This window comes from Leuciscus leuciscus (assembly GCF_965113295.1).
Source record: "Leuciscus leuciscus genome assembly, chromosome: 19".
NCBI lineage: Eukaryota > Metazoa > Chordata > Actinopteri > Cypriniformes > Leuciscidae > Leuciscus > Leuciscus leuciscus.
The window spans coordinates 242,501-260,000 of NC_138743.1; the positions used below are offsets into that span (position 1 = coordinate 242,501).

General features: G+C 37.0%; 1 protein-coding gene across 13 annotated transcripts in view; it reads left to right on the forward strand.

Annotated features, from left to right (window-relative positions):
* Positions 1 to 17,500, forward strand: part of plcb4b (phospholipase C, beta 4b) — a 103,967-nt gene that overhangs the window by 50,581 nt on the left and 35,886 nt on the right. For all 13 annotated transcript variants that reach the window (XR_014200163.1, XR_014200164.1, XM_082147127.1 and 10 more), the window contains 7 exons: positions 7,024 to 7,103; positions 7,209 to 7,293; positions 7,672 to 7,762; positions 10,607 to 10,696; positions 10,775 to 10,881; positions 11,167 to 11,253; positions 17,480 to 17,500. The exon at positions 17,480 to 17,500 is cut by the window's right edge and continues 130 nt beyond it. Coding sequence is in view for 11 of the 13 variants with exons in the window: in XM_082147127.1 (XP_082003253.1) it covers positions 7,024 to 7,103; positions 7,209 to 7,293; positions 7,672 to 7,762; positions 10,607 to 10,696; positions 10,775 to 10,881; positions 11,167 to 11,253; positions 17,480 to 17,500 (561 nt within the window). In the remaining 2 variants the exon portion in view is untranslated. The remainder of the gene's footprint in view (positions 1 to 7,023; positions 7,104 to 7,208; positions 7,294 to 7,671; positions 7,763 to 10,606; positions 10,697 to 10,774; positions 10,882 to 11,166; positions 11,254 to 17,479) is intronic.

The following is a 17,500-nucleotide window of genomic DNA, read 5'->3' on the forward strand; positions in this document are numbered from 1 at the left end:
TAGTAGTATATCAGTATAGTAGTATATCAGTATAGCAGTATAGCAGTATATCAGTATAGTAGTATATCAGTATAGCAGTATATCAGTATAGTAGTATATCAGTATGTTAGTATATCAGTATAGTAGTATAATAGTATAGTAGTATAGTAGTATATCAGTATAACAGTATAGTAGTATGTCAGTATAGTAGTATATCAGTATAATAGTATGGTAGTATATCAGTATAGTAGTATATCAGTATAGTAGTATAGTTGTTTATCAGTATAGTTGTTTATCAGTATAGTAGTATATCAGTATAGTAGTATATCGGTATAGTAGTATATCAGTATAGTAGTATATCAGTATAGTTGTATATCAGTATAGTAGTATATCAGTATATCAGTATAGTAGTATATCGGTATATCAGTATAGTAGTATAGTAGTATATCAGTATGTTAGTATATCAGTATAATAGTATATAAGTATAGTAGTATATCAGTATAGTAGTGTTGTCAAAAGACCCGGTACTTCGGTACCAAGTCGGTACTATTTTTTTTTTAAACGTCACGGTACCAGGTTTTCTCTAACCCGGTACTTGATGCGCGTGCATGCCCGAAGCGCGTGCAGTTGCGTCCTCTTCATAAAAGTGCTGATGGCGACCGGCGGTGCTGCTGCTGATGTGGTGCTGATGTTTTTGCGCGTGCAGATACGTTATTTCAAATGGCGCGCGGCAAGCGCGCTCATAATAGAAGCGGCGCGCTCGCTTTTCCATGTGTGTTCATGGATGCATAGCAACGACAGACGCCACGGGAGTACAGACGCTTGTGCGAACGGCGCTCTCCATGACGACGAGGAAGTGTGACATAGGCCTATTAATTGATTTCTAGCCCTTGCATTAGCTTTACTACTAGATATATTTATGGAGATGAGAAATAAAAAGCCGTCATTAATATCAGTCCGTCAGAAAAGCAGTTCTAGTCTTATTCTTGGCTGGATAACTCTTAGCAGGTTTTGGATTAAATAAAAGTATAGTCAAGTCAAATAAAACATTTAATCTCCTGTATAGTTTGGTAATGCTACAATAAGATACCATTCATTAACATCACTTAATGCGTTATCTAACATAACACATTGAGTGAACAATATATTTTTACAACATTAATTAATGTTTGTGAATGTTATTTAATACAAAACACTTGATTGGTCATGTTTGTTCACTTCATTCATTGTGCATTAAATAATGTTAACACAAATAATGTTAACTTTTGATTTTAAAAATGTATTTTTAAATTAACCCCTAAAGGAGAATAATTGCGACAGTATATAACTATTGTTTTTTTTGTTAGGTCATTTTATCTAATGTTATCTAACAAATGGAATCTTATTGTAAAGTGTTTTTAATAGTACAGTTTCCATCTTTGTGATATACACTTTAATATAATTATGTAAATTTAATCTAAATTAAGCTTTGGTACCGAAATTGGTATCGAGAACCGTGGATTTTCACTGGTATCGGTACCGAATACTGAAATTTTGGTACCGTGACAACACTACAGTATAGTAGTATATCAGTATAGTAGTATATCAGTATAATAGTATGGTAGTATATCAGTATAGTAGTATAGTAGTATATCAGTATAGTAGTATAGTTGTTTATCAGTATAGTAGTATATCAGTATAGTAGTATAGTAGTATATTAGTATAGTAGTATATCAGTATAGTAGTATATCGGTATAGTAGTATATCAGTATAGTAGTATATCAGTATATCAGTATAGTAGTATATCAGTATAGTAGTATATCAGTATATCAGTATAGTAGTATATCGGTATATCAGTATAGTAGTATAGTTGTATATCAGTATAGTAGTATATCAGTATGTTAGTATATCAGTATAATAGTATAATAGTATATCAGTATAGTAGTATATCAGTATAGTAGTATATCAGTATAGTAGTATGTCAGTATAGTAGTACATCAGTATAATAGTATGGTAGTATAGTAGTACATCAGTATAATAGTATGGTAGTATAGTAGTATATCAGTATAGTAGTATAGTTGTTTATCAGTATAGTAGTATAGTTGTTTATCAGTATAGTAGTATAGTTGTTTATCAGTATAGTAGTATATCAGTATATCAGTATAGTTGTATATCAGTATAGTAGTATATCAGTATAGTAGTATAGTAGTATATCGGTATATCAGTATATCAGTATAGTTGTATATCAGTATAGTAGTATATCGGTATAATAATATAGTAGTATATCAGTATAATAGTATATCAGTATAGTATTATATCAGTATAGTTGTATATCAGTATAATAGTATATCAGTATATCAGTATAGTTGTATATCAGTATAGTAGTATATCAGTATAATAGTATAGTAGTATATCAGTATAGTAGTATATCAGTATAGCAGTATAGCAGTATATCAGTATAGTAGTATATCAGTATAGCAGTATATCAGTATAATAGTATATCAGTATGTTAGTATATCAGTATAGTAGTATAATAGTATAGTAGTATAGTAGTATATCAGTATAACAGTATAGTAGTATGTCAGTATAGTAGTATATCAGTATAATAGTATGGTAGTATATCAGTATAGTAGTATATCAGTATAGTAGTATAGTTGTTTATCAGTATAGTAGTATATCAGTATAGTAGTATATCAGTATAGTAGTATATCGGTATAGTAGTATATCAGTATAGTAGTATATCAGTATAGTTGTATATCAGTATAGTAGTATATCAGTATATCAGTATAGTAGTATATCGGTATATCAGTATAGTAGTATAGTAGTATATCAGTATGTTAGTATATCAGTATAATAGTATATAAGTATAGTAGTATATCAGTATAGTAGTATATCAGTATAGTAGTATATCAGTATAATAGTATGGTAGTATATCAGTATAGTAGTATAGTAGTATATCAGTATAGTAGTATAGTTGTTTATCAGTATAGTAGTATATCAGTATAGTAGTATAGTAGTATATCAGTATATTAGTATAGTAGTATATCAGTATAGTAGTATATCGGTATAGTAGTATATCAGTATAGTAGTATATCAGTATATCAGTATAGTAGTATATCAGTATAGTAGTATATCAGTATATCAGTATAGTAGTATATCGGTATATCAGTATAGTAGTATAGTTGTATATCAGTATAGTAGTATATCAGTATGTTAGTATATCAGTATAATAGTATAATAGTATATCAGTATAGTAGTATATCAGTATAGTAGTATATCAGTATAGTAGTATATCAGTATAGTAGTATGTCAGTATAGTAGTACATCAGTATAATAGTATGGTAGTATAGTAGTACATCAGTATAATAGTATGGTAGTATAGTAGTATATCAGTATAGTAGTATAGTTGTTTATCAGTATAGTAGTATAGTTGTTTATCAGTATAGTAGTATAGTTGTTTATCAGTATAGTAGTATATCAGTATATCAGTATAGTTGTATATCAGTATAGTAGTATATCAGTATAGTAGTATAGTAGTATATCGGTATATCAGTATATCAGTATAGTTGTATATCAGTATAGTAGTATATCGGTATAATAATATAGTAGTATATCAGTATAATAGTATATCAGTATAGTATTATATCAGTATAGTTGTATATCAGTATAGTAGTATATCAGTATAGTAGTTGGGGATATTTTGGGGTTATTTAATTTAATTTTATCAATCAATAAATTCCTCTTGAAAAAACTTTGTTGTATTATTTTAATTTAATACTGTGAAGCTGCTTTGATACAATCTTGTATTGTGAAAAGCGCTATACAAATAAACTTGACTATAGTAGTATATCGGTATAGTAGTATATCAGTATATCAGTATATCAGTATAGTAGTATATCAGTATAATAGTATATCAGTATAGTATATCAGTATAGTAGTATATCAGTATAGTAGCACATCAGTAGAATAGTATAGTAGTATATCAGTATAGTAGTTTATCAGTATTCAGTATATCACTATAGTAGTATATCAGTATAGTAGTATATCAGTAGAATAGTATAGTAGTATATCAGTATAGTAGTATACTCAGTATTCAGTATATCAGTATAGTAGTATATCAGTATAATAGTATAGTAGTATATCAGTATAGTAGTATATCAGTATAGCAGTATATCAGTATAGTAGTATATCAGTATGTTAGTATATCAGTATAGTAGTATAATAGTATATCAGTATAGTAGTATATCAGTATAACAGTATAGTAGTATGTCAGTATAGTAGTATATCAGTATGGTAGTATATCAGTATGGTAGTATATCAGTATGGTAGTATATCAGTATGGTAGTATATCAGTATGGTAGTATATCAGTATAGTAGTATAGTTGTTTATCAGTATAGTAGTATATCAGTATAGTAGTATAGTAGTATATCAGTATAGTTGTATATCAGTATAGTAGTATATCGGTATAGTAGTATATCAGTATAGTAGTATAGTAGTATATCAGTATAGTAGTATATCAGTATAGTAGTATGTCAGTATAGTAGTATATCAGTATAATAGTATGGTAGTATAATAGTACATCAGTATAATAGTATGGTAGTATAGTAGTATATCAGTATAGAGGTATATCAGTATAGTAGTATAGTTGTTTATCAGTATAGTAGTATAGTTGTTTATCAGTATAGTAGTATAGTTGTTTATCAGTATATCAGTATAGTTATATATCAGTGTAGTAGTATATCAGTATAGTAGTATAGTAGTATATCGGTATATCAGTATAGTTGTATATCAGTATAGTAGTATATCGGTATAGTAGTATATCAGTATATCAGTATAATAGTATGGTAGTATAGTAGTATATCAGTATAGTAGTATATCAGTATAGTAGTATATCAGTATAGTAGTATAGTTGTTTATCAGTATAATAGTATAGTAGTATATCAGTATATCAGTATAGTAGTATAATTGTATATCAGTATAGTAGTATATCTGTATAGTAGTATAGTAGTATATCAGTATAATAGTATAGTAGTATATCAGTATAGTATTATATCACTATAGCTATATATCAGTATATCAGTATAGTTGTATATCAGTATAGTATTATATCACTATAGCTATATATCAGTATATCAGTATAGTTGTATATCAGTATAGTAGTATATCTGTATAGTAGTATAGTAGTATATCAGTATAATAGTATAGTAGTATATCAGTATAGTATTATATCACTATAGCTATATAGTAGTATATCAGTATATCAGTATAGTTGTATGTCAGTATAGTATTATATCACTATAGCTATATATCAGTATATCAGTATAGTTGTATATCAGTATAGTTGTATATCAGTATAGTTGTATATCAGTATAGTTGTATATCAGTATATCAGTATATCTGTATAGTAGTATAGTAGTGTATCAGTATAGTAGTGTATCAGTATAGAAGTATAGTATTATATCAGTATAGTAGTATATCAGTATAGTAGTATATCGGTATAGTAGTATATCAGTATATCAGTATAATAGTATGGTAGTATAGTAGTATATCAGTATAGTAGTATATCAGTATAGTAGTATATCAGTATAGTAGTATAGTTGTTTATCAGTATAATAGTATAGTAGTATATCAGTATATCAGTATAGTAGTATAATTGTATATCAGTATAGTAGTATATCTGTATAGTAGTATAGTAGTATATCAGTATAATAGTATAGTAGTATATCAGTATAGTATTATATCACTATAGCTATATATCAGTATATCAGTATAGTTGTATATCAGTATAGTATTATATCACTATAGCTATATATCAGTATATCAGTATAGTTGTATATCAGTATAGTAGTATATCTGTATAGTAGTATAGTAGTATATCAGTATAATAGTATAGTAGTATATCAGTATAGTATTATATCACTATAGCTATATAGTAGTATATCAGTATATCAGTATAGTTGTATGTCAGTATAGTATTATATCACTATAGCTATATATCAGTATATCAGTATAGTTGTATATCAGTATAGTTGTATATCAGTATAGTTGTATATCAGTATATCAGTATATCTGTATAGTAGTATAGTAGTGTATCAGTATAGTAGTGTATCAGTATAGTAGTATAGTATTATATCAGTATAGTAGTATATCAGTATAGAAGTATATTAGTATATCAGTATAGTAGTATATCAGTATAATAGTATAGTAGTATATCATTATAATAGTATATCAATATAGTAGTATAGTTGTATATCAGTATAGTAGTATATCAGTATAGTAGTATATCAGTATAGTTGTATATCAGTATAGTTGTATATCAGTATAGTTGTATAGTTGTATATCAGTATAGTTGTATATCAGTATAGTAGTATAGTTGTATATCAGTATAGTTGTATATCAGTATAGTAGTATAGTTGTATATCAGTATAGTAGTATAGTTGTATATCAGTATAGTTGTATATCAGTATAGTAGTATAGTTGTATATCAGTATAGTTGTATATCAGTATAGTAGTATAGTTGTATATCAGTATAGTTGTATATCAGTATAGTAGTATAGTTGTATATCAGTATAGTTGTATATCAGTATAGTAGTATAGTTGTATATCAGTATAGTAGTATAGTTGTATATCAGTATAGTTGTATATCAGTATAGTAGTATATCAGTATATCAGTATAGTAGTATATCAGTATAGTTGTATAGTAGTATATCAGTATAGCCTTGATGTTAATCATTTCTGTATGCATATAAAAAAATATTAGTTAGGCTGTTTTGAGTCTTTAGTTTGTTCATAATGTGATTAATTCGTTTGATCTGAATCATCTGATCTTTTGTTTTGAGTTCATCAAGATCCAAATAAAATTATATTTCCCAGGCATCTTCATTTAATATAGAAACTGCTTTTTGATTGAATTTCCAGTAATAATAACTAAATGATGATTGCAGTGAAATGTTTTTGTTCATCAGTACATGGTGACATAATCTGTTTTTCTGTGAGTCTGATGTGCTGTTTGTGTGTGTGTGTGTGTGTTTGTTTGTTTGTTTGTTTGTTTGTTTGTGTAACAGGACGTAATTCAAGCCATAAAGGAAACAGCGTTCACAACGTCTGATTATCCTGTTATTCTGTCCTTTGAGAACCACTGCAGGTAAAGAGCGTCCGGTGTGTGTGTGTGTGTGTGTGTGTGTGTGTGTGTGTGTGGACGAGCGGCGGCGCTCACAGCTGTGTGTGTGTGTGTGTGTGTGTGTTGCAGTAAACCGCAGCAGTATAAGATGGCCAGATACTGTGAGGAGATCTTCGGAGAGTTGTTACTCAAGCAGCCGCTGGAGGGATTCCCAGTACGTGAGCTCCTGTTTTCACACACACACACACACACACACACACACACACACACACACACACACACACACACACACACACACACACACACACACACACACACACACACACACACACACACACACACACACACAAACACAGATCTGGATCAGTGTATTCCACTGACCTCACACTCCTCCTCTACACACACACACACAGATCTGGATCAGTGTATTCCACTGCCCTCACACTCCTCCTCCACACACACACTCACACACACTCCTCCTCACACACACACACACACACACACACACACACACACACACTCCTCCACACACACACACTCCTCCACACACACACACACACTGCTGGCTGAATGTGTAGATGTTGTGTTTCAGATTGAAGCGGGGCAGCAGCTGCCGTCGCCCAACGACCTCAAACGCAAGATCCTCATCAAAAACAAGCGTCTGAAGCCTGAAGTGGAGCAGAGTACGTCATTAACGCCAGTTTAACACTGAAGTCAAACCAACACGGCGCACATTAATCACAATTAAAGATGAAATTTTGATGCTCTGTTCATGATAACGGCATGTTTTCAGAGCGTGTCGGTTCACAGTAAATGATGCGAGTTTAACACACATGTGGAATATAATGTGCACACGGTTCACTTCATTTACATATGCATGTTTCCATCATTTTTGTGGATAGAAGTTTACAGAATTTCACCAATATTCCTCCAAAATAAAAACTTGATTATCATAACTTGCAGGGTTAAAGGGAGTGATGACGTCAGTGTGATATTTGCATACTAAAGTGTGATTAGTGTTTTCTGTATTCATATCAGCCTCATGTCATCACGAGCCCCTTTGACAAACTTTAGGCTTGTTTGAGATGAGCAGAGCCGATCACCGCGAGACGCCGGTTAGTAGTGTGTCCGAGTGCGGTCCGCCTGGCTCTGATGTCACGCTGACTCTAGCGAGCGCAAGGCGGCCGTGTCGGACTCTGCTCTCCACCGACTGATGATCAAAGCATGATGGGAAACGACTTGCTGACGACTCAGCTCAATGCTCATTGGTTTAAACAATCGTGATGTATTGTTCTCTTTTAAAATGTTTGATTTTAAAACTCTGATATCATGTTTTTATGTTTATAAATTATGAGTGAGAGCGAATATTCCCAAACTTTCTGACAGTGTGATCTCTATATGGTATATGTGATGTCATTTTATAAAAAAAATATATATATATACACATATGTCTGTATTAAAGTAAAAATGATTGATAAACACGTATTTGGAATGGAATCAAATAACAAGTACTTTAAGGGCCCTATCTTACACCCGGCGCAACATCTTTTCAGCCCGACGCAGTCATCATTTTCACGTCCTGCGCCACGTTGTTTAAATAGCAAATGCATTTGCGCCCATTTGTGTCCATGGGCTGCTGGTCTGAGAACGAGGTGTGTGTTCTGGCGCATTATAGCGTTGCTATTTTGAGGGACAGAAATAGACTGAGCCATTGATCAACTGAAACCTGGTCTAAAGTCAATGGCGCAATATATTTTTTTGTTATTTAAAGAGCGCGTTAGTAATGTGCGCCTATAGGCGGGTCCACAATGCACTACACTCTGCTTATTACACACACACTCTGCTTATGACACACACACTCTGCTTATTACACACACACTCTGCTTATTACACAAACAGGGACGCGCAGCAGCACACAAACATGACAAATATTTAAAATAAAAGGATTACAATGTAAAAGATTATTATTGTGTCCATAAAGATATGGTGAATCCGGCTTGTCCCGTAGATGTTCTGCTTGCGCACTTTAACCTCGCGCACGAGCAGATCCGTTTGCGCTCTGAGACGTGTTCGGTCTTTCCACTATCAAAGTCCGTCATGTAAATAGCGAATCCTCCATGGTGCGTGGGAACTGCCATTTAAAGGGAATGGGAGATGAGACTCTGATTGTTTTAACGCACGTAAGTCCCAAAACACACCCATTACTCATTAGGAGAATAGGAACAACCCTTTTAGACCAGCGCCAGGAGCACCGACCATTTATCCCATTGTTAAACTAGCAAAAGTGGATTTGGACACGCCCTAAGTGAACTTGCGCTGTGCGCTTAGATCGTTAAAATAGGGCCCTAGGTGTCTTGTTCATTATATTTATTTTCATATAAAAACAACAGAACTTAAATTACATCCAGTTTATTAGCAACACCGTGCACAAGCGTGAGTCCCGCGATATCCACCTGATCTCACAGGTGTCAGATCCACTGGGAGAAGAGAGAAGTTCAGTGATCTGTCCATCCTGCTGCACTGTTTCCACTCCTCCTCTCACTGCAGCGCCTACTCTCCACTGCATGTGCATCTCAAACAAGCCTATTGTTGAAGCTGATGCATGTGACTGACAGGAATGATCATGTGACTGTCATGAATGATCATGTGACTCATGAATGATAGTAGGTGTGTTCGACATCGGCTGCGGCTGGATGTAACCGATCGGCGAGAGTAGCCGCGTGCAGGCGGGGAGGAGCTGCAAACGGAGACGTGAAGTCGGACACTTTCTGGTTCCCGTAGTGACCACTCACGTGGTGTTCGCGTACTTTACCACAGCTGAAGTGAAATAAATGTAATATTGGCCAAATAATACACAGATTTTCAGAGACATTTTCATTCAATAGGCCTACTTTATGTACTGCTTCATACAGCGTCTGTTTGAACAAGAATACAGTTCAACATAATTGCTACTATTAATGAAGTGGAGTCTATACGTTTTTTAATCAGTTTTAATTTGATAAACATGACACAATATAACATACGACATGAAAAGAGTGTTTACTGTTATAAAAAACTGATTTGTGAGCTTTAGAGTAACTAAAGGGTGTTCGAATAAACACGAAACACACGTGATCGTTGTCATGCGGTGAATCCGGCCAATCGTGGGACAGCTGTGTCGTCATCAGCCCTCCTGCAGCCCAGTGCAGCCGCTCTTGAGAAGCTGCGCTGGCTGAGTTCTCCGGCTACTCTCGAAATGCTCTCGCGGTACTTTGATGTCATATGTCACAGTCACGTGGCGTCGGCGCTGTATCAAGTCGGACAACATTTCTAACCGGCATGCACTGCTTCAAGTCAACCGCCGATCGGTCTGCGCAGAGCTGTATGAAGTCGAACAAGCCTTATGTGACTGACAGGAATGATCATGTGACTGTCATGAATGATCATGTGACTCATGAATGATTATGTGACTGACAGGAATGATCATGTGACTGTCATGAATGATCATGTGACTCATGAATGATTATTTGACTGATTGTGTGTTACAGAGCAGCTGGAGTCATTTAAGAAGCACATGGAGGCTGGAGAGATGAGCATACAAGCAGGAGAAGATGAGAATGATGAAGATCTGGACAGCGGTAAACACACACCCACACACATACAGACTCACACACACACACGAATCATGATTGATTAATCTCTCTCTCTCTCTCTAGCGCTGGATGGTAAAGAGCTGAACTCAGACGTGAAGCCCATCATCTCTCAGACGCTGTCGGAGGATCCCGGTGATCCCGAGGGACGGGACAACAGCATCAGGAAGAAGGTGAGCGGATCAGGACAGGTTCATCAGCGGATCCGGAGCGGCGAAACTTACACCGTTTTCACCGCAGAACCGCCGTTAAAATCACCACAGTATTGAAGTGTGTTGAGCTACAGTACATTAACGGCAGTTCTGTGGTGAAAACATCATAATTTACGCCACTTGTACTACAAAACGCGTATTTTGCGGTGTATTATCGTCTAAAACGCTGCAAAATACGCTGTTTTGTTAATGGCGAATTATGACCCATTTGGCCTTCCATACTCTTACATCATCTCTGTGTTTCAGATCACAGAGGACGACGTCACCGAGATCTCAGAAATCACTGACGTCACCGACATGTCTGAAGCTTCCGACATCGACAACAAGAAGAAGGTGCGGCGCTGAACACGTTTGATCGTTCTGAAACATGCTAGTCTGAATCACACGCTAGTCTGAAATGCACGTGTGTTTGAATCACACGCTAGTCTGAAACACACGCTAGTCTGAATCACACGCTAGTCTGAAATGCACGCGTGTTTGAATCACACGCAGGTCTGAAACACACGCTAGTCTGAAACACACGCTTGTCTGAATCACACGCTAGTCTGAAATGCACACGTGTTTGAAACACACGCTAGTCTGAAACACACGCTAGTCTGAAACACACGCTAGTCTGAATCACACGCAAGTCTGAAACACACGCTAGTCTGAAACACACTAGTCTAAAACACGCTAGTCTGAAACACGCACTAGTCTGAAACACACGCTAGTCTGAAACACACGCTAGTCTGAAACATGCTAGTCTGAAACACACGCTAGTCTGAAACGCACGCGTGTTTGAATCGCACGCTAGTCTGAAACGCACGCTAGTCTGAAACACACGCTAGTCTGAAACGCACGTGTGTTTGAATCACACGCTAGTCTGAAACACGCTATTCTGAAACACACTAGTCTAAAACACACGCTAGTCTGAAACGCACGCGTGTCTGAATAGCACGCTAGTCAAGTCAAGTCAAGTCAAGTTTATTTGTATAGCGCTTTTCACAATACAGATTGCATCAAAGCAGCTTCACAGTATTAAATTAAAATAATACAACAAAGTTTGTTTCAAGAGGAATTTATTGATTGATAAAATTAAATTAAATATCCCCAAAATATCCCCAACTGAGCAAGCCAAAGGCAACACGCTAGTCTGAAACACGCTATTCTGAAACACACTAGTCTAAAACGCACGCTAGTCTGAAACACGCTAGTCTGAAACGCACGCGTGTTTGAATCACACACTAGTCTGAAACACGCTATTCTGAAACACACTAGTCTAAAACGCACGCTAGTCTGAAACACACGCTAGTCTGAAACACACGCTAGTCTAAAACGCACGCTAGTCTGAAACGCACGCTAGTCTGAAACGCACACTAGTCTGAAACACGCTATTCTGAAACACGCTAGTCTGAAACACACGCTATTCTGAAACACACTAGTCTAAAACACACGCTAGTCTGAATCACACACTAGTCTAAAACGCACGCTAGTCTGAAACACACGCTAGTCTGAAACGCACGCGTGTTTGAATCACACGCTAGTCTGAAACACACTAGTCTAAAACACACACTAGTCTAAAACACACGCTAGTCTGAAACACACGCTATTCTGAAACACACTAGTCTAAAACACACGCTAGTCTGAATCACACACTAGTCTAAAACGCACGCTAGTCTGAAACACACGCTAGTCTGAAACGCACGCGTGTTTGAATCACACGCTAGTCTGAAACACACTAGTCTAAAACACACGCTAGTCTGAAACACGCTAGTCTGAAACACACTAGTCTAAAACACACGCTAGTCTGAAACACGCTAGTCTGAAACACATGCTATTCTGAAACACACTAGTCTAAAACACACGCTAGTCTGAAACACGCTAGTCTGAAACACGCTAGTCTGAATCACACGCTAGTCTGAATCACACGCTAGTCTGAATCACACGCTAGTCTAAAACACACGCTAGTCTGAATCACACGCTAGTCTGAATCACACGGTAGTCTGAAATGCACGCGTGTTTGAATCACACACTAGTCTGAAACACACTAGTCTAAAACACACGCTAGTCTGAAACGCACGCTAGTCTGAAACACACACTAGTCTGAATCACACACTAGTCTAAAACACACACTAGTCTGAATCACACACTAGTCTAAAACGCACGCTAGTCTGAAACGCACGCTAGTCTGAAACACACACTAGTCTAAAATACACGCTAGTCTGAATCACACACTAGTCTAAAACACACGCTAGTCTGAAACACACACTAGTCTGAATCACACGCTAGTCTAAAACACACGCTAGTCTGAATCACACACTAGTCTGAAACACACGCTAGTCTGAATCACATGCTAGTCTACAACACACGCTAGTCTGAATCACACGCTAGTCTGAATCACACGGTAGTCTGAAATGCACGCGTGTTTGAATCACACACTAGTCTGAAACACACTAGTCTAAAACACAAGCTAGTCTGAAACATGCTAGTCTGAAACACACGCTAGTCTGAAACACACGCTAGTCTGAAACGCACGCGTGTTTGAATCGCACGCTAGTCTGAAACACACGCTAGTCTGAAACGCACGTGTGTTTGAATCACACGCTAGTCTGAAACACGCTATTCTGAAACACTAGTCTAAAACACACGCTAGTCTGAAACGCACGCGTGTCTGAATAGCACGCTAGTCTGAAACACACTAGTCTAAAACGCACGCTAGTCTGAAACACGCTAGTCTGAAACGCACGCGTGTTTGAATCACACACTAGTCTGAAACACGCTATTCTGAAACACACTAGTCTAAAACGCACGCTAGTCTGAAACACACGCTAGTCTGAAACACTCGCTAGTCTGAAACACACGCTAGTCTAAAACGCACGCTAGTCTGAAACGCACGCTAGTCTGAAACACGCTATTCTGAAACACGCTAGTCTGAAACACACGCTATTCTGAAACACACTAGTCTAAAACACACGCTAGTCTGAATCACACACTAGTCTAAAACGCACGCTAGTCTGAAACACACGCTAGTCTGAAACGCACGCGTGTTTGAATCACACGCTAGTCTGAAACACACTAGTCTACAACACACGCTAGTCTGAAACACACTAGTCTAAAACACACGCTAGTCTGAAACACGCTAGTCTGAAACACACGCTATTCTGAAACACTAGTCTAAAACACACGCTAGTCTGAAACACGCTAGTCTGAATCACACGCTAGTCTGAATCACACGCTAGTCTGAATCACACGCTAGTCTAAAACACACGCTAGTCTAAAACACACGCTAGTCTGAATCACACGCTAGTCTGAATCACACGGTAGTCTGAAATGCACGCGTGTTTGAATCACACGCTAGTCTGAAACACACTAGTCTACAACACACGCTAGTCTAAAACACACGCTAGTCTGAAACACGCTAGTCTGAAACACACGCTATTCTGAAACACACTAGTCTAAAACACACGCTAGTCTGAAACACGCTAGTCTGAAACACGCTAGTCTGAAACACGCTAGTCTGAATCACACGCTAGTCTGAATCACACGCTAGTCTGAATCACACGGTAGTCTGAAATGCACGCGTGTTTGAATCACACACTAGTCTGAAACACACTAGTCTAAAACACACGCTAGTCTGAAACGCACGCTAGTCTGAAACACACACTAGTCTGAATCACACGCTAGTCTAAAACACACACTAGTCTGAATCACACGCTAGTCTAAAACACACACTAGTCTGAATCACACACTAGTCTAAAACACACGCTAGTCTGAAACGCACGCTAGTCTGAAACACACACTAGTCTAAAACACACGCTAGTCTGAATCACACACTAGTCTGAATCACACGCTAGTCTGAAACACACACTAGTCTAAAACACACGCTAGTCTGAAACACACACTAGTCTGAATCACACGCTAGTCTAAAACACACACTAGTCTAAAACACACGCTAGTCTGAAACACACACTAGTCTGAATCACACGCTAGTCTAAAACACACACTAGTCTAAAACACACACACACACTAGTCTGAAACACACACTAGTCTGAATCACACGCTAGTCTGAAACACACACTAGTCTAAAACACACACTAGTCTGAATCACACGCTAGTCTGAAACACACACTAGTCTAAAACACACGCTAGTCTGAAACACACACTAGTCTGAATCACACGCTAGTCTGAAACACACACTAGTCTGAAACACACACTAGTCTGAATCACACGCTAGTCTGAAACACACACTAGTCTAAAACACACGCTAGTCTGAAACACACACTAGTCTGAATCACACGCTAGTCTAAAACACACGCTAGTCTGAATCACACGCTAGTCTGAATCACACGCTAGTCTGAATCACACGCTAGTCTGAAACACACGCTAGTCTGAATCACACGCTAGTCTAAAACACACGCTAGTCTAAAACACACGCTAGTCTGAATCACACGCTAGTCTGAATCACACGGTAGTCTGAAATGCACGCGTGTTTGAATCACACACTAGTCTGAAACACACTAGTCTAAAACACACGCTAGTCTGAAACGCACGCTAGTCTGAAACACACACTAGTCTGAAACGCACGCGTGTTTGAGTCACACGCTAGTCTGAATCACACGCTAGTCTGAAACACACGCTAGTCTGAATCACACGCTAGTCTGAATCACACGCTAGTCTAAAACAGTGGTTCCCAACCTTTTTCCTTGGGGCCCCCCCATGTACATATTTAACAATCCGAATCCAATTCTAGAGCTATAATTCACTCTTCTTATGAGCATATAAAACAAAACAGCTGCTTGGAAAAAATTAAATGTAATATTGTAGTACTTATAAACAAAGGTTTATTTTATTTCAGATTAACATTTGAGGGCAGCAATTGTATTCATAATGTCAAAATAAAACCGACGTAATGTTACTTGAAGGCATTATAGCCTACTATTCCTGCCAAACTTCCATGGGTGCAGTTAGTGTTACTACAGTAAATCCATGGTGAATGTTGCTGATCTGTGGACACTGGATAGTTCATTCATGGCACAATGTTTCTTCCTGGTTTCCACGTCAGCGCTGTTTGATCCGTTAATAACGGTGAATGTTTCTCACTAGATCTCGCAGCGATGTTATTACTTCAGTGGCGAATTCAAATGCTTTCTTTACCGGATCTCTTATTAGCGCTGTGTAGTAACAGTGTCACATGATCACGATCGGCTCGCACTGCACTGGTCCAAACTGATAAACGGTCCTTCAACCACACAATAACGAGCAGTTTCGTTCCGCTTGTATTACGTTTGCCATTTGATGTTGGGCAATGTTGTGGTCGCGCCGGCGTCTCTTACATTATGAGCGCGCTTGCCACGCGCAACGCGCCTACATTTGAAATAAGGAAATTGTCATTGAAATCGGCATTGTAAGCATATGATTTTTTTTAAACTTTGAAAAAAATATTTTTATATAAAATTATTAGTGGAACATTTTATGCATCTTTATTCACCTCAAAGCATATCCGCTCCCGCACCCCCCTGTGAACTCTGGCGCCCCCCTGAGACACGCTAGTCTGAAACACACGCGTGTCTGAATAGCACGCTAGTCTGAAATGCACGCGTGTTTGAAACACACGCTAGTCTGAAACACACGCTAGTCTGAAACGCCCGTCTAGTCTGAAACACACGCTAGTCTGAAACACACACTAGTCTGAAACACACTAGTCTGAAATGCCCGTCTAGTCTAAAACACACGCTAGTCTGAAACACACGCTAGTCTGAAACACACGCTAGTCTGAATCACACGCTAGTCTGAAACACGCTAGTCTGAAACACACGCTAGTCTGAAACACGCTAGTCTGAAACACACTAGTCATCAGAGTAATCTATGATACTTTTGATATGAAACAAAGTCTCAGTTTCAAATCCTGTGAGTTTCATCAGTAAGCGTGTGTGTGTGTTTGTGTTTAATGTGTGTGACGGATGAACCGATCATCTCTTCCTCTTTACTACTAGTTACAGCAGCAAATAAACATCAATGACCATCAGAAGGAATATTGAAAGACTCAGAACAACTTCCTGAACTCAATCATGTCTCATGTAATCCGTCAGTCAGTGTTTCAGCCGTCACTAACACAGCGGGAGAACAATGATGTCACGTAACGTCACATTTACCTCAGAAAAGCCTTTCAGTGAACAAACTCTACAGAAGAAGACACTCTTCTGAGACACACATGCACTAGATCACATGTTCATTATATTTGACTAGATCTGCTCTTCAGTGTTTAATGTGTGTTTGAATAAATACGTCACCATTTAAATTTTTATATTACAACTAATTAGAGTAGAAACATAAGAATGTAATTAAAAAGTTAGTATTATAACTTTACTATAAAAACCTTACGTGAAACTTCAAACTGTAAGCTGTAATATTACAGTAATGTAGCGACTGACAGTTCTGTGTGTATATGTGTGTTCTGTACCTGATGTATAATCAGTATCGAATCAAAATTGTAATTGAATGTAATCTCAGACGTGTAAATGATGCCGGTCGTAACTGCAGAGACGTGTGTGTGTGTGTGTGTGTGTGTGTGTGTGTTCAGGCTGTAGAAACGGCTGAAGAC